This window comes from Chiloscyllium plagiosum, chromosome 34 (assembly GCF_004010195.1).
Source record: "Chiloscyllium plagiosum isolate BGI_BamShark_2017 chromosome 34, ASM401019v2, whole genome shotgun sequence".
NCBI lineage: Eukaryota > Metazoa > Chordata > Chondrichthyes > Orectolobiformes > Hemiscylliidae > Chiloscyllium > Chiloscyllium plagiosum.
The window spans coordinates 38,113,722-38,135,284 of record NC_057743.1 but is presented as its reverse complement, the minus strand read 5'-3'; the positions used below and the strand labels follow the sequence as shown (position 1 = coordinate 38,135,284).

At 41.7% G+C, this 21,563-nt stretch overlaps 1 protein-coding gene across 21 annotated transcripts in view; it reads right to left on the bottom strand.

Annotated features, from left to right (window-relative positions):
* kif1b (kinesin family member 1B) overlaps window positions 1–21,563 on the bottom strand; it is a 244,283-nt gene that overhangs the window by 6,518 nt on the left and 216,202 nt on the right. For all 21 annotated transcript variants that reach the window (XM_043676209.1, XM_043676211.1, XM_043676217.1 and 18 more), the window contains 10 exons: window positions 21,237–21,351; window positions 19,013–19,146; window positions 16,552–16,613; window positions 10,514–10,659; window positions 8,063–8,302; window positions 6,335–6,406; window positions 5,255–5,379; window positions 3,875–4,024; window positions 3,582–3,774; window positions 2,021–2,139 (listed from right to left, as the gene is read on the bottom strand). In XM_043676209.1, the coding sequence (XP_043532144.1) occupies window positions 2,021–2,139; window positions 3,582–3,774; window positions 3,875–4,024; window positions 5,255–5,379; window positions 6,335–6,406; window positions 8,063–8,302; window positions 10,514–10,659; window positions 16,552–16,613; window positions 19,013–19,146; window positions 21,237–21,351 (1,356 nt within the window). The remainder of the gene's footprint in view (window positions 1–2,020; window positions 2,140–3,581; window positions 3,775–3,874; window positions 4,025–5,254; window positions 5,380–6,334; window positions 6,407–8,062; window positions 8,303–10,513; window positions 10,660–16,551; window positions 16,614–19,012; window positions 19,147–21,236; window positions 21,352–21,563) is intronic.

Sequence of the window (21,563 nt, the reverse complement as noted above, 5' to 3'; positions counted from 1 at the left end):
AAGCAAGTGATCACACAAAAAAAAGGGTAAATGACATGGCTGAAAGAAATGACTGAAAAGTACTGCAATGGGACTTTAATCTCCCTTTAATCACAAAATCATATTTGTATATTTGGTGACATTAACTCGAATGTTTTTCCTGCAGCCCTGTCAACGTCAGCATCAGGATCAATGGCTGTCATGTCACACAGTGTAGAATAGAGAGAGAATTCAACTTTCCCTAATGTTATAATATTTTGTTTAATTTAAAAACATATTTTTCTAATCAACTTGTTCAGGGATGTTGCTCCACACCTCTGCCGTAGGTGGGACTTGAACCCAGGCCTCCCAGTCCACAGGTAGGGGCACTACCACTGCAATCCCCCCCACTAATTTTCTCACTTTGGACAGGGCACCTATGACTGCACTAAGTCATTAATCGCCCATCATCTTTCATATGGCTTCTCATGTAACTATCAATTTAATATCAATTTAATATCAATTTGTGGCAAATTGCAGAGTTCAACCGTGCCCACTAGAACCTGAGTTCAAGACTATTTCAATTTGACCGTTCAGAGCTAAATATCTCAGTATTGTCATCCATGTCTGATGCAAAAGGAAAACTTGCTGACTCAATGGAGTCCCACTTTGACTTGATGCCTGAAAATTCAAGAGTTGGGCATAAAAGTGAATGACCTTAGTGGAATATTATAATGAATACAGGCAAAATAGATAGCGCCTGTCTTTATATCGTTTTATTGCCCCCTTGTAGGAGACAGGCAGTCATAAACCTTGGACACCAGTGACCGGAACATTGGACATTTTGGTTTCATCTGTGCAGTCTCTCTCCCAGGGCAGTATCAGTGCTATTTCAGAAATTACATTTTGGAAATGAATAGTGGACATTAGGGGAAATAATGCAGTATAGTTAGAGATAAGCATTTACTTACAAACTGCCATTTTATAATTAATTTTTTAAAAGCCTCGTAAAGTATAGAAGTAGCATGTATACAATGGAGGGTTATGAATGTGAAGGGAAAAACAAATTGATTGCCCACTGTATATTTTAAAATGAACTCCTGAGTATGGTTATAAATAGATCTAAATATAGAAAGATACTGAAATGTAAAGAGGGCTTTTATTTTGAAATTGAACAAACCATGACCTTTAAAATATCCTTCAATATCTTTTCATTGCATTGTCAAAGAAAAATAGAGACTACAGCATGAGATAGCTGATCAAACATCAGTTGTGAATCAATTAAAACAGGAATTGTCACTACAACAAATTAAAACCACTCACTCCATCATACTTCATGACTAATGCATCAAAATCGTGGAACTCCCTCCCTCCCTCCCTCCTAACAGTCCTGGATCAGCTCAGAAAGATGGCTTTCCCTTATCTCTCAAGGGCAATAAATGGCACCCATACCTCATGACAATGCATTCTCTCTCATCACAGACCCAGTCACTGCTGCAATTTATTCTCTTTCGTGGAATGTAGGCCATACAAATAGCTTTGTTGTCATTTATAATTGGCCTTGAACTAAACAGCTTACTAGACCATTTCAGAGGGCTGTTAAGAGATAACTGCTTTGCTGTGGGTCTGGAGGCCTGACCAGGTAAGGACGATAGGTTTCCTTTCCAAAAGGAAATTCGTGATCCAGTTATGATCTTACAATAATGATTGCTTCAGGGCCATCACTGAGACAAGCATTCAATCCCAGAATTAGTATCAGAATTGTAATCCCATCAGCTACTGTGGTGGGTTTGAACCTGGGTCCCCAGTTGTCTGGGTTTCTGCATTACCAGTCCAGTAACATGACCACTATAACACCACCCTCATATATCAAGATTACCAATACAGAACAGCTGGTTATTAATTTGACTTGATTAAACTGCCTCCCAAAGTATTGTTTCCCAATTAAATTGAAAATGTATTCACTTGATTTGCTTCTAATGACGAGATAGTCTAAATATCCTATTTTATCTAAGCATGAGAATGAGGGTAATTTCTACTGAAAAGTAAGTGAATAGTTTACCTGATTGAACCAGCTAACAGTGGATTGAAAGCATACAACCAGTCGTACATATCTTTGTCGTTGCTTGCTTGCAGAAGTATTCCGCGATGTTTTGTGCACACTGCAAACGTGTTCGATGTCTGCACAGCACAAACAAACAAAAAAATTATTTACTGGGGCTCTTGAAGCCAAAGTTTGTAGCTTCTTTCACTTTTAACGATTTCAGAAGATTGTTACAACGTGACCCTCCCCCATAATAACTAATAGTGTATTTTCACTGTTAATTCTGACTGTTTTGATTTCTCTGCAGAACGTGCTGCATTTTTAGCAAGGTGTAGTCCCACAGGCAAGAGTCCCCTCAACCAAGTGGCTAATCTTTATGGGTCTGGATGATTTGATTCTGGAAGTATAAGAAGCTGGCCCTGTTCTCATCTGACATCGATGCAAATGCTCTTCCCAGCATGTGTTACAGGGTAGCAATCTAAATTTGGCCCCCCCACACCACAGACTGTTGGCACCATAGCCAAGATCAACTAAATCAGACCTGAGAAAGGGTCAATCCAAAGACTCCCTATCTGTATGCTCGTTACATTTTTACGTGTCTTTACAAACAGAGGCTTGGAGGAAGTATTCAAGTAGTTTTACTTGAAATGTCTTGCATAGCTGTAGAATCTAAACACTTTATGGTTGTAAAGTGAGATTAAGGAAGAAGAAATGGAACATGAGGATCACTGGATTACCAGAGTTCGTGAGTAGGGTCTCTCAGAAATCTAGCAGCCAGTATTCTCTCAGAATTAATTCTGAACTCCTGGTGAAGGTTTACCAGACTGAGTCCTGGGATAGTAAGACTGATGTCTGGAGACAGACTGGATTGGTTGGGACTACATTCACTGGTGTTAAGAAGAATGAAGGCCGACATCAAAGAAACCTATAAAACTCTAACAGGACGAGCAGGAAGCATGTTCCTGTGTGTGTGTGTGTGTGTGTGTGTGTGTGTGTGTGTTGAGTAAGACTGATGTCTGGAGACAGACTGGATTGGTTGGGACTACATTCACTGATGTTAAGAAGAATGAAGGCCGACCTCAAAGAAACCTATAAACTCTAACAGGACGAGCAGGGAGCATGTTCCTGTGTGTGTGTGTGTGTTGGGGGTGTGGGGGGGTCACAGTCGAAGGATAGGGGGTAGGCCATTTATTACTGAGATGACGAGAAATATCTTCACCCAAAGAGTGGGCAGCCTGTGGAATTTTCTGCCACAGAAAGTGATTCAGGCCAAAATATTGAAATTTCTTAAGGAAGAGACAGATATAGTCCTTAGGGATAAAGGGATCGAAGGGCATGGGGAGACAGGGAAACTGGGACTGAGTTGGATGATTGGCCATGATTGTATTGAATGGCAGAGCAGGTTCGAAGGGCTGAATCGCCTACTCCTGCTCCTAGGTTTTGATATTCAATCCTCGGTGTGGCTTGTGGATCTTAACGATGTGAGCTTCCCAATAATTGATTGGAAACATTACGTCATAACAAATGCCTTGTTCTTTGCTGGTGAAAATGTACATAAGCAATATAACAATTTACTGACCTTTAACATAGCCTGTTGATCCTCACTGTACTCCACCTGCGCTGTAGACAAATTAAGAATGCCTCTTTCCACAGGGTCCTTATCACTATTGTAGATAAACACATATGGACGACGGATAGCAACGTAATGCTTCACCCAAGAATTAGACTGTGGTTCCATGAAATGCAGATATCCTTTCTTCGACACCACGGGACTACAGCATATCAGAAGAATCACAGACACATTTACAAAGTGCTTGTAACTTGGAATAGGTTGGAGTAAATAAACTGGAGAATCTCACCAGACGCTCTTACCCAGTCCTGATCTCCTCAATGTCAGGAAGCAGGTTCAGAAATTCATTCTTCCCCGCTCTGGCAAGGTATGACGTTTCGACTCGAGAAACCATGGAGAAGCCGTCAAATTCCACACACGGACTAGAAGATCTCGAGTTGGCCTCTGGAGTCCTGAAATACAAACATAGTCTCAGGTTACATAGGAGCAAGAAATACAACTAGGAAGTGCTGGAGGAACTCAGCAGATCACTCAGCACATGTGGAGAGAGAAACATGTCCGGTAGGAACTCCATGGAAGCAAGGCCTGAAATGCTCAACTAAACAAGTCCCCGTGGTATTGTGGAGCTTGACTGTTACATATTGTGGGAAACAGAGTCTGGGATAGCCATGCAAGAATGCAAGTTCTTCACAAGGTGGTGAATCAACAAAAACGGCACTGAACAGGATCAGAATCATTGGCACTTTATTATCGAGGAGATAGTGAGGACTGCAGATGCTGGAGAGTCAGAGTCGATAAAGTGTGTTGCTGGGAAAAGGTACAGCAGGTCAGGCAGCATCTGAGGAGCAAGAAAGTTGAAGCTTTGGGCACGATCCTTCATCAGGACTTAGTTATCTCTCAAGTCTTCACTACTGAAGATTTTGTTACAAATAAGTCAGAATAGATGACAAAAACAATGTAGGGATCTAAGTTGAGATGAAGACAAGTGGTCCAATTAGGTTTTACATCTGTGTGTTAGGTGGCCCTGGAATGTTGATATCTCCAGCAACACAATGAGGCTTAATTCATCAACTTTCAAGATGATTTGGAATGGCTGATAGCCCATGATTTGACAAGCTATGTATCCAGACAGAAATGAGTCAAAGAGAGGTTCAGGCACTGAGGATAGAAAACTGGATTCTGCTGCTCATTAGAAACAACAGGATATAACAAATAGGCTGAGCTTTTGAACTGTCATGTGACCAAGGTATTCTTTTCTTTGAATGTAAGCCAAACCACCAAAGTAGCAAACTGAATTTACAGTGACACAGGGAGCTGTTTACAGGGAAAGAGGAGAAAAGAAAACCCACTAGGAACTTGGAAAGTCAGATTTCAGTTCTTCCACCAATGGTTCTGAAATTAACTTCATTAATTTCAACCCAACTCTGTATGGTGCAGGAGACACAGTACAAAATTGCTTACAGCCATACAGTGGGAAGATGCACGTCGGTGCAGGGGGGGATATTTGAGTTTGAGATTAATGCACATTGTTGCAGGGTTTTCTCTTCCATGCTTTTTGTTTTCCTTCTCTTTGTCAGTATCAGTCATACCATTCAACAAGGGTGAAACTAGTCCATTTTTCACTGTGGGTTACCTTCAAAGTTGATTAGCACTAAAAATATCAATTTTTTTTGTAGACTTACTTCTGATCAACGGAGTTACACCGGGAGTCTGCGAGCGATGGACAGGTGGAGGAAGGAGTGAGCGTGGTGCTGCTGAAACTGGATACAGAAGCATCGCGGCCAATCGGAGAGTTTACATCTGAAAGCTGAAACAAGCAGCATTTAGAAATCCCTGTCTGACTACACCAATACAAGAACAAACTCAGCTTAACTTGCCTTGAAACAATTTAAGATCTCAAAGTAATATTACGTGTGGTATATCACAATACAAAACTATTTCAGAGAAATTAAAACTTCAAGAATTGATGGGTTTTTTAAATGATCGCAAAGTACGAGGATTGGTTTGCAGAATGACAAGAATTTACAATCCTCAAAATTACATTTGCTTTCTCCTCAGTGACCAAAGAATATTCTTGGAAAATAATATATTGGCAAACCAATATTCCTAACTACAGATGCATCAAGAAACCTGACACCTAATGCACCTGTAAAAAGGCAGAAGTCACATGACATCAGGTTATAGTCCAACAGGTTTAGTTGAAATCACAAGCTTTCACAGTGCTGCTCCTACATCAGGTGGTGTCAGGGAAATGTAGAAGCAGGGAAATAGCATTTCCAGGTCTTCACTTAGTACTTATCTCAATGACACAACACTGGACAATCCCTACAGTTTGGGAGCAGGCCATTCAACCCATCGAGTCCACACCAACTTTCCAAAGAGCATCCCACCTAGACCCATCCCTGCCTACCCTATCCCTGTAATCCTGCATTTCCCATGACTAACCCATTTAAGCCTGCAAATCCCGAGACACTGAGCAATTTGATTTGCACATCTTTGGACTGAGAGGGGAAACTGAAGCACCCAGAGGAAATCCATGCAGATACAGAGAATGTCTGTGCAGAGTTTGCACAGTCACCAGAGAGCGGAATTGAACCTGGATCTCTGGCGCTGAGGCAGCAGCAGCAGCAACGCTAACCACTGAGCCACGGTGAGGCTGCTCCATATCGAATGTAAATAACTTGTGGTCTATCAAAGATCAACATAAACTGTTCTGTAGCATTTTCAGGATGTCAGTCATAGTTAGGTATGCTTGTATTTACCTTGCTGTCACTGATGCTGCTGCAGACTTGATTGAATTCTTTATTAAAGGTATGCATTAGAAGTCGCAAGCACTGAAACAAAAAAGATTATTGCACATTAAGGTCATTACAACCAGGCAGGAATTAGATCATAGAGTCAGAGCTGTACAGCACAGAAACAGATCCTTCAGTCCAACTCATCCGTGCCGACCAGATTTCATAAATTAGTCTAGTCCCATTTGCCAGCACGGGAGGTCAATATTGGGAAGCATGTTAGACAAAAGTGCTGAAGTACGAGATATATTTGCTTTGGATTACTAATTTAGCTTCTGCAAATTTGCATTAGGGATAAAGCAGTAGCTACGCAGATTCTTTCAGTTGCAATGGGATTCACTTTCCGAAAAACATTATCCCCAAGACCAGCTAGGTTGAATAGATCCACAATGTGTGTTCCTAGAAAGAGAAACTGGGAGAATTGGCAGACAAGCTCAAGAGGAAATGGTAAGAACATTCTGATGTGAAAGCCTCCCCTACCTGCACAAAGAGCCTGAGAAAAGCAGCTACATAAGCAGAACCAATAATACCTTCCAAAAAAAAAGGAACTGGGCACAGATTTTGAAAAGGAAGCTTTTGTCGGGCCACTAGAAATGAAATGGTTGAACTAATGGGACAACTTTTCTTTCAAAGGCACTGGCATTATGGGCCAAATGGTCCCCTCATGTTCGATTCAACGATTGACAGAAAAACATTGTAATGGAGGAGGGCAGGTAGTGCTCTACTTGATGTTTCATCACCTCTTTATTTGGACCATAAATCCAAAAGAAATTCACAAACTCTCTTAAGTATAAAGATCTTGCTAATTGCTCCATTTTGCACTTTTTTTTTGCAATAAACCAAGTTTGAACGTTTCATTTAAAACAACAAAAAAGTGTTTTATTGTTATCATATATAGCAAAAACAAAAACATCACTCGCTCTCAGGATTGCACCAAGAGTCACTGTAACTAGGCACAGCAGGATGTACCAGAATAACCAGACTGATTGTCTTTTTAGCTTCCTGGGTCAATGAGGATGTGTTTGCCCACTGTCCTCTGCTTCCCTACAAATAGTAAGGCAAACTTAAGAACATGCTGTGTGGAGATCCATGACTGTGAATCTACACAAAAAAAAATTCGGAATATTTTGGGAGAGGGCTAAGGGAATCAATAAAATGCTGGCATTTAATTCACAATCGATCACTTCTGAGCAGAAAGAAATGGTCACTGCAGTCGAAATAAATGCAGAGGCCATTCAATTTCAATTGAATAAAACTCTCTTGAAGAGAAGCAGACAAACAAGATTTCTTCTAAAGGTAACTTCCACTAAAATAAAGTTCCAAGTTCTGGATGTAGGTTTGCTCGCTGAGCAGGAAGGTTAGTTTTCTGACGTTTGGTCACCATACTAGGTAACATCAGTGAGCCTCTGGCTTCATCCAGAAACCCACTGAAGATGTTACCTAGTAAGGTAACGAAACATCTGAAAATGAACCTTCCAGCTCAGCGAGCAAACCGATATCTAGAACCTCAACCTGAACTACAAATCTTCTCAAAATTCACTAGTTCCAAGTTTGTTCTCTAGATCAAGTACCCAGACTTATACCGAAGTTGTAAACCAAAGCATCAATCTTTTTTGACTTTGCACAACGAACACTCATTCTTTAACCACCACACGTAGATCACACAATGAGTGACTCCTGTCAGCTCTGCAATACCTTGGTTGCCAGCTCCTTCTCTCGATCGACAAGGCTCTGGATGTCAGCAGAGTCGTACCCACTGCTCTCGCTGGGCGTGACAGCGCTCTCAAATGTGGTGGTCGATATCTGTGAGGAAATGCTGGTGGAGGTGCTGAGCGTACCACTACTCATACTCGGCGAGATGGAATCGCAGAGAGACTTAGAAGTCGTCTCGCCCAGTTTCTCACGCAGCAGCAGGAGATGGCGCGTCCGCTCAACCTTGGGAAGAACACAACAGGTCACACAACTGAACGCAAATGAAAGGAAAGACGCATAATGCTGAGAAACACCTGTGCTCATCTGTCACAAGGCAAGATTTCCAGGGTGACAGGAAAAGGCAGGGGGTGGCACTAGCTGAGAAGTTCCTGCAGATAGTCAGAACAGTCATGGCAGGCAGAATGGCCTTGTTCTATGCTATAACATTCCAGTGAATCTTTGTCTCTTAGAGGAAAATTTTATAAAACAATATACATGGGAGGTAAAAGAAATAAATCTCAAGTGGTGAACAATCCACACCAAAGTTGGCAAAATCAGGTGTAAAATCATGAATAAGAAAGATATTCCCATTAGCAGAGGGTACAATAACCAGTGACATAGATTTAGTTAATTGTAGCAAGATTGGAGAGTAAGTTGTTTTCCACCCAGAGAGTTAAAACAAAGAAAATTTGCAGCCCAGGAACAGGCCCTTCGGCCCTCCAAGCCTGAGTTGAGGGGTCTGCAAGGACAGTAATAGCGGAAACCTTCATCACATTTAAAAAGCACTTGGCTATGTACAGCAAACTTTTTATTAACCAGCACCTATGGGACCAAGGGTGATCAAATATTCAGTTAATCAAGATGTCCATATAAGCAATGTTAAAACACTCACTAAGCAATAGAAACACAACACAAGGGATGTACACATTACAGTTATATTTTATTTATAGCGTGAATCACTTAAATAATAACTTAAATGAAACTTACTGGCAGAGATCCTTTTTACTCACATTCTCCACTCAGGATAACACGACAATACATTAGACACCTGGTGTTTTCAGGTGCATAATTTTTGCCAGTTTACACAAAGTTTGCAGTACTGTGAGGTGTTAGCTAGGACCAAGAGCTGCCCTGCTGCATGAACACAATGGGCAAGTGGCCTCCTTGAGTGCCAAAACCTTTCTATTTTTTTTTAAAAGCATCTAACTAACTTAATGGAATAACAATTGCCATGAGTCTTATTAAACAGGTTCCTCAGTACATATGGGAATGTCAATCCCAAACCTAAGATATTTTCCCATTCCACCTGATGTTATGACACACCTCTGGGGCAGGTAGGACATGAAACCAGACCCCCTGGCTCAGAGATACGGCCACTCTCACTGAACCAAAAGAGCCCTAAAAAAAACTCCTAGCCTAATGCTCCAAGCAAAAATATACTGGAGCTGTGCTGGCATTAAATGGCATCATCGACCCAATCATTTACAGGAAAGGCTTCAGGACTCAAGCATTGCTGGTTCATTTCCAGTGTTGCCTACCAAACAAAGGAGAGACTGAGAAAGGGATACAGGGATTGAAGCAGCTAGCTTCACTGTTTATGTTACAGATAAGGAGGGAGTGAAAGAACTGTCTTTACTGGTGTGGAGAAAATTCCTAATAGGGTCTAGTACTTAATTGCACCTGCTTTTAACATCTTCAAAGACAGTTTTTAAATAAACATTTAGTATGGAGTAGCCAGATAGCTGAAATGTGTGAAGCATTACCACAATCAAAGAGCAAAACAGTACTTTAACAATTATCTTTACCTTTGGTTCCAACACACACACACACACACACAATAATTACTTGAAAGAAATAAACTTATCATCTACTGAATTCCAAAGTAGGGCTCAAGGAGAGGGAACAAATATCTTCTTTCAGGTCACTGCTGCAAACTAAAATAACTTCAAAATGTAATCTGCTTTAGCGCTGGGAGCTGGAGCAGAGTGGGCTGGAGGCCTGGCACAGGTGGTCAGTGGCGTGGGAGGTTGGTCAGACCATGTTTGGAAGCCCCTGCACTGTGCCACTGCAATGTGCCGTTTATCTGCAATTTGTTTATCTGACTCTAATTGTTTACCCTCTTAACCCAATGTCTTATATTATGAATCACTGTAAGGTGATGCATCTTCTCCTTTTCATTCCTCTTTATGTATCTAAGGGTCGTACCTCGATACTTTATAACTAAGATGGTGCCATAAGAGGCACATTGTAAACGTTTCACTGTACCCCTATACTTGAGCACATGTGACAATAAAGGATATTCTATCCTTCGAGGTCACCTAGAAACCGGTTCTGTGAAAGACATCACCCTGCAATGATAGCTAGGGTTTTCTTCCCGCTGATATTCCCTGGCCAGCTGAGAGTTTTCAGTATTTTCCGTTGGTTTTCCAGTATCCAGTGTTCCCTTTTGTTTACCTCAAGCAAGAGATCCAGTTTTTCCAGTTCCCACTGGTGTTCGAGGATGAGGCTGTCCCCACGGGGTCTCCAACCTGCTAGATTCTCTTCCCCTCGTACGTAGGCAACAGAAGTGTCCAAAATCTTTCTCCTCCTTCTTTGCATTCCTGGAGAAGAAGGAGAAAGTATTATTCCACCTATGTTAAAAACTGTTCAGGTTGCACAAACGTGACCATAATTCTAATAAACTTATTTTCACCTGCACAGATATGGAGGGACAAGAATTGAAACAGAGTTCGCCAATGGTGTTTTCTGATCATATTTTTCCAATCCATTAGGCAGCACCGTTGCTCAGTGGTTAGCACTGCTGCCTCAGAGCACCAGGGACCCGGGTTCAATTCCAGCCTCGGGCGACTGTCTGTGCAGAGTTTGTACAGGTTTCCTCCGGGTGCTCCGATTTCCTCTCAGCCCAAAGATGTGCAGGTTAGGTGGATTGGCCATGCTAAATTGCCTGTAGTGTTCAGGGATGTGCAGGCTAGGTGGATTAACCATTGGAAAATGCAGGGTTATGGGGATAGGATAGGGTTGGGTCTTGGTGGGGTGCTTTTCTAAGGGTTGAAGTGGACTCAATGGGCTGAATGGCCTGCTTCTATACTATAGGGATTGTATGTGGAGCAGGGATATTTGTGGATAACTAACTCTGCCTACTATGGAGAATTGTCATTTCATTTTCATGAGCAAAGTGCAGTACCGAATTTGCAGAACAGAAACAGTGCTGCTTCATAAGAGCACATAAAATAGCAGAAGTAGACAATGTGGCCCCTCAAGCCTGTTCCGCCTATCAATAAGATCATAGTTGTTCAGTCTGGTTTTGAATTTTATTCGTATTTACCCAATAACTCCCGAGTCCTCTGTCTAACGTATCTATCCAGCTCTGACTTAAACATAGTCAATGACCCCCTACGTCCACCAGCTGCTGACTGTGTTCATGTTCCATGTAAGCCTCCTCATAACCTAATTTACAACAATCCCTATCAATAGCCATTTCTCTCCCCCTCACATTTTTATCCAGGTTCCCCTCAAATATATCCACGGCCAGAAACACATTTAGTGAAATACTGCAGGCAACACAGATCTTTCTATATCATGCCAATGTTTAAGTAGGTTACCTTTGGACTTTCTAATTGTAATGTGCACCCATTCTCCAAATGAAAGGCTGCTGGAATGTACATTAATAAGCAGGAGGCTGGAAGAACACAGCAAGCCAGGCAGCATCAGGAGGGGCAGAACTCAACGTTTCGGGTGTAACCCATCGTCAGGATGGCAGAATGAATTGGTGCCATGATCAAACTAAAGCAGACCCAAAGTTCAAGCATACACCAGTGACTGAAATGATGTTGAAAGGCTAGCTAAACCTTTCCAAATAAATACAAACAGATTAACTTAAAGAAAGAGCTTATCGTTATCTAAATTTTTAAAAAATTCAATTCACCAAATGCAAGCCAATAAATACCAATTAAAACAAAAACGCTGACCCATAAAAAGAGTGAGAAAAAGTGCAGATTCAGAAATGCTGGGACCTGGAACTTGCGCACTAAGTAATTGATGTTGCAAATAAATTGAGATGTTAAACAGGAATGGCAATGATAGAGAGAATCGTGAGCCCGTGAAGTTAGCGCTGATTGTTGTTGTGCATTTTGATGTCATGTATGTCTTCATGTAGGGGACAAGACTATTTCCTGAGTCGGGGAGAGATTGAATCATTACGTTCAATGTTTTTTAATATAGGTAAGGTGTGCTTCTCCAGATTTGATTTAAATTGTCTGAGGAATATGGAGAGGAATTTTACACACTGCTCATTCCTTCACTGGATCAGAATTTATTTATGTGCGTGTGCCTCTCCCAGGAATTACATGATTGCACAGCGAAAAAAAGTGTATTGCTTTGATGGTCCTGCCACGGCCAACTCTGTATCTCACCCTGTGTATCAATTCAACGAAGACATTACGAGCAAGGTGGACAATGGGAACCCAATGGATGTAGTGTACCTAGATTTTCAAAAGGCCTTCAACAAGGTGCCACACAAGACACTGCTGCATAAGATAAGGATGCATGGCATTATGGGTAAAGTATTAGCATGGATAGAGGATTGGTTGACTAACAGGAAGCAAAGAGTGGGGATAAATGAGTGATATTCTGGCTGACAATCAGTGACTCGTGGCTTGTCTCCGGGATCACGACTTTGGAGTTGGGGACCACGTGTAGCGTGTCAAAGTTTGCAGATGACACAAAAATGAGTGGCAGAGCAAAGTGTGCAGAGGACTGTGAAATTTGCAGAAGAACATAGATACATTGAGTGGGCGGGCAAAGGTCTGGCAGATGGAATACAATGTGAAGTCATCCATTTTGTTAGAAGTAACAGTAATGGTAAAAAGTTGCAGCATGTGCTATGCAGAGGGACGTGGGTGTCCTTGGCAACAAACCACAAAAGGTTGGTTTGCAGGTTCAACAAGTAATTAGGAAGGCAAATGGAATTTTGTCCTTCATTGCTAAAGGGATTGAGTTTAGAAGCAGGGAGGTTATGTTGTAGCTGTACAGGGTGCTCGTGAGGCCACACCTGGAATACGGTGTACAGTTTTGGTCTCCTTACTTGAATGTATGTACTGGCACTGGACAGGGTGTAGACTGGGTTCACTAGGTTGATTCCAGAGTTGAGGCAGTTAGCTTATGAAGAGAAATTGAGTAGATTGGGATTATATTCATTGGAATTTCGAAGAGTGAGGGGGGAATCTTATAGAAACACATAAAATTATGAAGGGAATGGACAAGATAGAAGTAGAGAGGATGTTTCCACTGGCAGGTGAAACTGGGACAAGAGGGCAAAGCCTCAAGATTAGAGGGAGCAGATTTAGGACTGAATAGAGAAGGAATTTCTTCACCCAGAGGGATGTTAATCTATAAAATTCCTTACCCAGGGAAATAGTTGATTCTACTTCATTAAACATTTTTAAAGCTAAGGTAGATTTTTTTTTAACAATAAAGGAATTAAGGGATACAGTGAGTGGCGGCTAAGTGGCTCTCAGTCCATGAAAAGATCAGCCGTGATCTTATCGAATGGTGGAGCAGGCTCGAAGGGCCGGACGGCCTACTCCTGCTCCTAGTCCTTATGTTCCACAGATGCTGTCAGACCTGCTCAGTTTCCTCTGCACTCTCTGCTTTCACAACGATATAATTTTGTCATCCACAATAAAACTTAAATATTTCAAGAACTTGAGTCGTCACTCGAGGTAGAAAATCAATAATTCAATTAACAATTATTTTTCCTGGACACTCGGTAGACTATAATAGACGCCAGCTACGTTCCTAGCAGCCTACTTTTCATCCAGCCCAGCTTGTGTTTGTCAATCAGCTACAGACCACCGAGAGGATGAATGGAGACAGCAAGAGAATGACAGGCTGAGTAACCTCCTTGTGCTCTCTGTATTTCCCTGTTCTGCCTAGTCACTAGAATGATACAAATTAATCTTTTTTTAAAAAAAGCCAAAGAAAATATAAAATATAAATGTTAAGCAATAAACCAATATTCCAAATTTCTCATTGGTCTTTTGCATTTAAGAATCAAGTTCTTAAGGGACCTTAGTGGTGCAAGGGTAGCATTCCTATTTCTGGGCCAGAAAGTCTTACATGGGATGTTCTTTGGAGGGTCAGTGTACACTCGATGAGCTGAACAGCCTGCTTCCACACTGTAGGGAATTCTCGGATCTGTTACCCAGGAGGACCATAGGGCTGCTCTCTCATTCACTCATCACAGATTTAGTAGATTTAGATGAATATTTGAAAAGCCACAGCACTCAATTGTACAGGCCAACTGCTGGGAAATCAGATTAGTGTAGATAGGTATCGGATCGCCAATGCAGACACAATAAGCTGAAAGGCCTGAGTGCTGCAATATTCTAAGACTAGATGATGTATTACATTATAGATTTACAATGAAATCTTTATAAATCTCTGAAAGTCTTTTTCTGGTTAATTTGACACATTAATATGGGTGTGTAAAACAACCTACTGTGCCCTGCACCAAAATCAATTAAGTGCTTTGATATTTCTAAAAATTGTAACGAGATGACACTCGTGATGCACATCATGATGATTTGAAGTCAATCTTTTGTGAATAACCACAGGTCAATATATTTCCTGAAAATATATTTCAAAGGAGATCATATTTCCTGAATTGATTTTCTCCCTAATATGCTGCTCTGTGATATAATGTGTTCACAATTCCCTGTGGAAAGTAACTGGGGTAGAGAACAAAGTTCATCCGATGAAAAGAGGCACTAGTTGCAAATATACTCAAACTAAGGCAATACAGGAATCTTGCTTAATTCTATTTCAACTGCAAAAAATGTACAGGAAAATCTCTCCAGACTTCTAATAATAGTGTGAGAAAGCACATACTATGCCATTAAAGGTATGTCATCTATACTGTCATGGTACATCTGTTCTTTCAGCATAGCTGAGGTTCAGGGATAAGGCAGGAAGTCATTTTATTGATCAAATGGATTTAATTGGCTTTGATATTTTGAGATGCCTGTGTGAGGCTGTCACTGTGGCAGGTGTCCTGCTGGCTTGAAGGAAATTAAATCCAGGGAGCCATAAACAGCAGCTAAGTACCCTGACGGGTTACATGGAAGTGATATCAATTTGAAACAAAATTCTATTACAATGTCAATGCTCCCCATTCAACGACTGCCGTAATTCTGAGAAAGTGAATTTAAATCCCATCAGAGCAGTGTGAGAAATTGAATTCAGCTTGGGAAAAAAATTCAGGTAACAAACAACAAGCTGGTGGTTAGTAAGTTTGCAAATGACACCAAAATTGGAGGTGTCGTGGACAGCGAAAAAGGTTATCTCAGATTACAACGGGACCTTGATCAGATGGGCCAATGGGCTGAGAAGTGGCAGATGGAGTTTAATTCAGAAAATGTGTGGTGCTGCATTTTGGGAAAGCAATTCTTAGCAGGACTTATACACTTAATGGTAAGGTCCTGGGGAGTGTTGCTGAACAAAGAGACCTTGGAGTGCTCGTGGAGGAGGAATGTGGTATGCTTTCATTTATTGGTCAGAGTATTGAATACAGGAGTTGGGAGGTCACATTGCAGCTGTACAGGACATTGGTTAGGCCACTTTTGGAATATCATGTGCAATTCTGGACTCCTTCCTATCGGAAAGATGTTGTGAAACTTGAAAGGGTTCAGAAAAGATTTACAAGAGTGTTGCCAGGGTTGGAGGATTTGAGCTATGGGAGAGGGTGAATAGGTTGGGGCTGTTTTACCTGGGGCAATGAAGGCTGAGGGGTGACCTCAGAGGTTTATAAAATCATGAGGGGCATGGATAGGACAAATAGACAAGGTCTTTTTCCTGGGGTGGGGGAGTCCCGAATTTGAGGGCACAGGTTTAGGGTGAGAGGGGAAGATATAAAAGGGACCTAAGGGGCAACCTTTTCACGCAGTGTGTGGGACATGTATGGAATGAGCTACCAGAGGAAGTGGTGGAGGCTGGTACAATTGCAACATTTAAAAGGCATCTGGATGGGTACATGAATAGGAAGGGTTTACAGGGATATGGGCCAAGCTGGCAAACGGGACTAGATTAGATTGGGATAACTGGTCAGCATGCAAGAGTTGGACCGAAGGGTCTGTTTCTGTGCTGGTGCAGCTCTTTGACTCTAATGGTCATCAGGGAAGGAGACAGGGGCTTGACAATGTAAGTTGACGTGCATGACTTCAGCAACACAGTGATTGACTCTGAAATAGTCCAGTAACCCGAGTGGTGGTACCAAATCCAACGTCAATGACAGCAGCAGTTCTAGAAGGTAATTTCCAAACTCATCAGGTCAGCGAGGGATGGGCAAAAATACAGTCTCGTCAGCAAAACGCAAACCTCAGCAAAAGCATAAATAAATATCAGTTACCATTCCAACCAGAGACACCTGGAGTGACAGGCAAAGGCTGGGGTGAATGGCATAAATAGATACAAGATCACTGAAATCTTGGACTTACCAGGGCTCCCTGTGTCAGCCATTTTGCACAAACTGAGCTCATACACTCCACTCACTCGGTTACTGAATCAAAACCGAAGAAAAACAAGTAAATATTTTTATCCTCCTCATCAGTATCTCCCTTCACATTACAGAAAATGATTACCAAAGTATTACTTTTTCAATCAAAAGTCATTTTATATTTAAAAAAAACAAGCGTATAGCCCATTTACACACAAAACAACGCAAAAAAATTCTTCGATTCTTTGCAGAGTTAACAAGCAGAATAAAGGGAAACCAGTGGATGGAATATATTTGGATTTTCAAAAGGCATTCAATAAGGTTCCAACATAAGGTTACTCAATAATACAAGAACCCCTAACGTTGGATAGAATAACGGCTAACTGATAGAAAACGCAACTGGAATAAAGAAGGCATTTTCTGGAAATGTGAAATTGATGGGGTGCCACATGGATCAGTACTGGGCCAATTATTTACAATATCCATATTAATGACTTGAATGAAGGAAGTGAGTGTATTAGCACCAAGCTTGTGAATGATATTAATGTGTGGCAAGGCAAGTGGCTTGCATGACACAAAGAACGTAGGGGGGGGGGTATAGATAGGAGAGTGAGCAAAATCTTGGCAGGTAGAACATAACTTGGGAAAATGTGAGGTGAGGCACTTTGACAGGCAGAATCAAAGAACTGAAAAATACTTAAATGGGAGAAAGTGAGGACTGCAGATGCTGGTGATCAAAGTCGAAGACTGTGGTGTCTGAAAATCACAACCGGTCAGGCAGCCTCAGAGAAGCAGGAGAATCAACGTTTTGGGCATACACACTTAAATCAGGAATGAGCTGGTGAAGGGCTTATGCCCAAAACATCAATTCTTCCGCTCCTCAGACGTTGCCTGACCAGCTGTGCTTTTCCAGCACCACACCTCTTCGACTAATATTTAAATGGGGAAATATTGCAGAAAGCTGCAGCACAGGAGTTTGGGTGTCTGTAAGCAAAAATCTCAAAAAGCAAGCATCCAAGGCCATCATGTAAAAGGGAGGGCAAATGGATCATTTCCCATTCATTTCAATAGGCACAGAACACAAACATAGGGTGGTCTTAGTTAAACTACACAAACGCACTGGTCAGGCTGCATCGAAATACTACAAACCATTTCGGTCCCTTGGATCTAAGGAACGGGAGACAGTTCAGAGGAGGTTCACTAGGTTGATCCTGGAGTTGGAGGGATTTCTTTATGAGGAGAGTTTGAGAACATTGGGCTTGTACTCATTGCCGTTTAGAAGAATGAGAGGGGGGCTTATTAAAACATAAAAGATAGTGGAACAGGGAACTTGATATGATAGATGCAGAAAGGTGGGTTTCCCTTCGTGGGATAACCTCAAGACACATTGAATTGTTACATCGTGCCTGCACAGTTCTATTCCCCCATTGCCAAATTGCTGCCTTCTCCCCAGAGTTGAAAAATGTGGTGCTGGAAAAACACAACAGGCCAGGCAGCATCCGAGGAGCAGGAGAATCGACGTTTCAGGCACAAGCCCTTCTTCAGGAATGAGGCTGGTGTGCCAAGCGGGCTGAGATAAAGGGTAAGGGGGAGGGAATTTGCGGGAGGGATGCTGTGGTCTCCAGCATCTGCAGTCCTCACTTCCTCCTAGCCTTCTCCCCAGATCCCTGCACATCATGTCTATCCAAATAATCAGCTGAGACATTCATGAAAATCTCAACTGAGCTCATAACTACCCACCTTCTAGGAGCAGGGGGCATAAATGTCAGAATAAAGGGGGGGCAGATTGAAGACACAGCTGAGGAGGAATTTCTTCTCTCAGACATTGTGTAATTCTTTACCACAAGGGCAGTCGAGGCTGGATCTTTAAGAATATTCATGACTGCAATAGAGGGGGGGTCTTAATCTGTAAAGAAATCTGTGAAGTTCTGGGAAAAGGTAGGAAAGTGGAGTTAAAGATCTGATCAACCACAATCCCATTGAATAGTGGAGCTGATTGGCTTCCCTCAGTTTCTTATGGCAGTGACTGGGCTAAACTAGGGCGAGGCAGTGACAATGTCATTAGTAGTATAGAGTCCCAGGCCAACGCCCTGGCTCTCATTCCACCACGGAAGGCGACGGAAACTAGTTTCATGATGAAATTTAAATTCAATCAAGAAATGAGCATAAAAATTGATGTAAAAATCCAACTGGTTCACTAATACCCATTAAGGAAACAAGCCATCCCTACCCCATCTGATCTGTGTGTAACTCTAGGTCATTTACAATTAACTGCCTTCTGAAATGACGCATTGAGCCATTCAGTTCCAGGGCATGGATGGTATCAATCCTGGTCTGGATAGTGTCACCCACATCCCATGAAAGGACAAGGACTGCATTTCTCTGAATTTATCCTCCTATTGGTAACATTTTAAATCCCCATTGAGTGTCTTTATGTGTTTAATCTCGAAAGGCTCACGTACCAGTCGGGTGTCTTTGCATAGCCACTTCCAAACAAATTACGCAGTGACCGTGGAGGTGAGATCTTGGCATCCCGGGAGTAGAAGATCATACAGATATCCTTGGTGATGACTGCAGGTTGGATACAATGGTCAAGCTAGAAGATTAAAAGATGCAGAAACAAATTAAATTCTGAGTTAAAATGCCAACGCGCGCGCACCAAAAAAAAAATCAATTTAGCAAACCAGCATAATTGCATCCATAAAAGATAATTAGCAAATCAAAGCTACACAGTACATGAGTGGTGAATCAGATGGTGTTAAGCCAATGAGAGAAAGACAACTGAGTTAATGTTTTGTGTCAATGACTCTCCTTCTGGAGGTGGATTATCGGACGAAAAATGTTAACTCTGCTTACTCTCCACAAATGCTGCCAGACCTGCTGACTTTCTCCAGCAATTTCTGCTTTTGTTTCTGATTTCTAGCATCCGCAGTTCTTTGCTTTTTTTTTTTAAAAAGAGTATCTGTTTAATAAGGTAGCGGCTTGCACTTATCTCAGTGAGGGAGTTTGGGATTACTATCGATTTAATCCTGATTTAACAGCAGGACTGAATTTCTTACAGAGCTTGTGTGTTGGCGTGTCACTGACACCCCTAAAATGTGGAGTTAACATCAAAAGGTGCTGGCACCTATCCTGACTCGTTCAATACTCAATATGGCATCTAAACAGTCTGCTAATTTAGATGTTAGGAATAAGACTAAGTGGGTGGGCATGGTGACTCAGTGCTTTGTGCTGCTGCCTCATAGCACCTTGTGGGGGCGGGGGGTGGGGGGGGGTCTGCATGGAAACTGAATGGCATTTTCCACACCTAGAAATTCTAAGAATGCAACAAGAAATGCGGCAGCTGCACTGAAAATTTTCTGAAAAATAAGCCAACAAGAAAGTTAGGCAGAATTGGGCAGCACGGTGTCTCAGTGGTTAGCACTGCTGCCTCACAGCGCTAGGGACACAGGTTCAATTCCAGCCTCCGGCAACTGTGTGTGGAGTTTGCAAATTCTCCCCATGTCTGTGTGGGTTTCCTCTGGGTCCTCCAGTTTCCTCCCGAAGATGTGCAGGTCAGGTGAATTGACCGTGCTAAGTTGTCCAAAGTGTTCAGGGATGTGTAGGTTAGGTGCATTAGTCAGGGGTAAATGTAGAGTAATAGGGTAGGAGAATGGGTCTGGGTGGGTTACTCTCCGGAAGGTCAGTGTGGACTTGTTGGGCCAAATGGCCTGTTTCCACACTGTAGGGATTCTATGAATAGAATCTGCTGTCACTAAAGCAAGATGACCAACTCACATTGTAGGCATTTGGTCTGAGTACAGAGATAATTTTTTGAACTATACTTCTGCAATCATTAGTTCCAGGAAAACAGTTTGGTCACAAGAGATTGCTAGATTTTACACTCAACATGAGGAGCTTTTGAACTCACGCTACATTTTTCTATATTGAGTAATGGCGTTTCAACATCCCAAAAATGTAGACTCTAAATAAATTTGCAACTCACTACATCTTCACCACAAAAAAATCTATCTTTTATTTTATTCATTCGTGTCTAGCATTTACTGTCCACTCCCATCAGTCCTTGAGAAGGTAGCGGTGAACTGTTCTCTTGAACGACTTTAGTCTTTGATGTGTAGGGATACCCATACAATCGCTAGGGAGGGAGTCTTAGGATTTTGACCCAGCCAATGACATATTTCCAAATGAGGATAAGGGGGTACTTACAGGATGTAGTCTTTCTCGGTGGAAGAGATCGTGAATTTGGAAGGTGCAATTTAAAGAGACTTCATATGCCAAACAAAACCAATTCTGTTTCTCAAATTGATCAAAGTTGTATGACTTACTGATCACAGTATTGGAAATAATGCAAAGATCATATATTAGGTTTCATTGTGTATTTTATATTACAGACCTGTACCTTCCATTTTATAGCCTTGTTCCAGTTACCAACCTATCACCAATTACACTTCACCTGCAAACTAGACTTGAAGTCAACTTCCTATGTGTGATATCAAAGAGATTGGCTCGTTTCTGTAAAGAAATTTTCACCTGTGCATTCCAAAAAATAATACCCAATTTCCATTTCTGAATGAAATCAGCGCAAGGAGAAAATGTCGATCTTTCTTACATTTGAACTGTTACAAGATGAAGCCAATGGTTATCAGAACACATTGCTGATTTGTTAGAAACAGTTAAGAGACAAACCTCCAGATAGGCAGAAAGGGTCATGTAGATTCTTTCACCATACGGCGTCACACGGTTTAGGAGCAGGGAGTTGTGCAGAGAGCTATCCCAAACAGCCTCAAACCGATAAAAACTCCTGGAGGGAGAAGGGAATACAAGCGGTCAGTCTTAAATATAAAACCACTGAGTGGAGAAAAACCAAAACGTGACAATCAGCATTTTCACAGAGACATTCTAATTACTAATCTGAGACAAGGATATGACAGGCCTTTTCTGGGAATGCAAGGCTCTTAGAAGTCCATAGTGACAACATAATATACACTCGGTTTAAAATAAAACCATGAATGC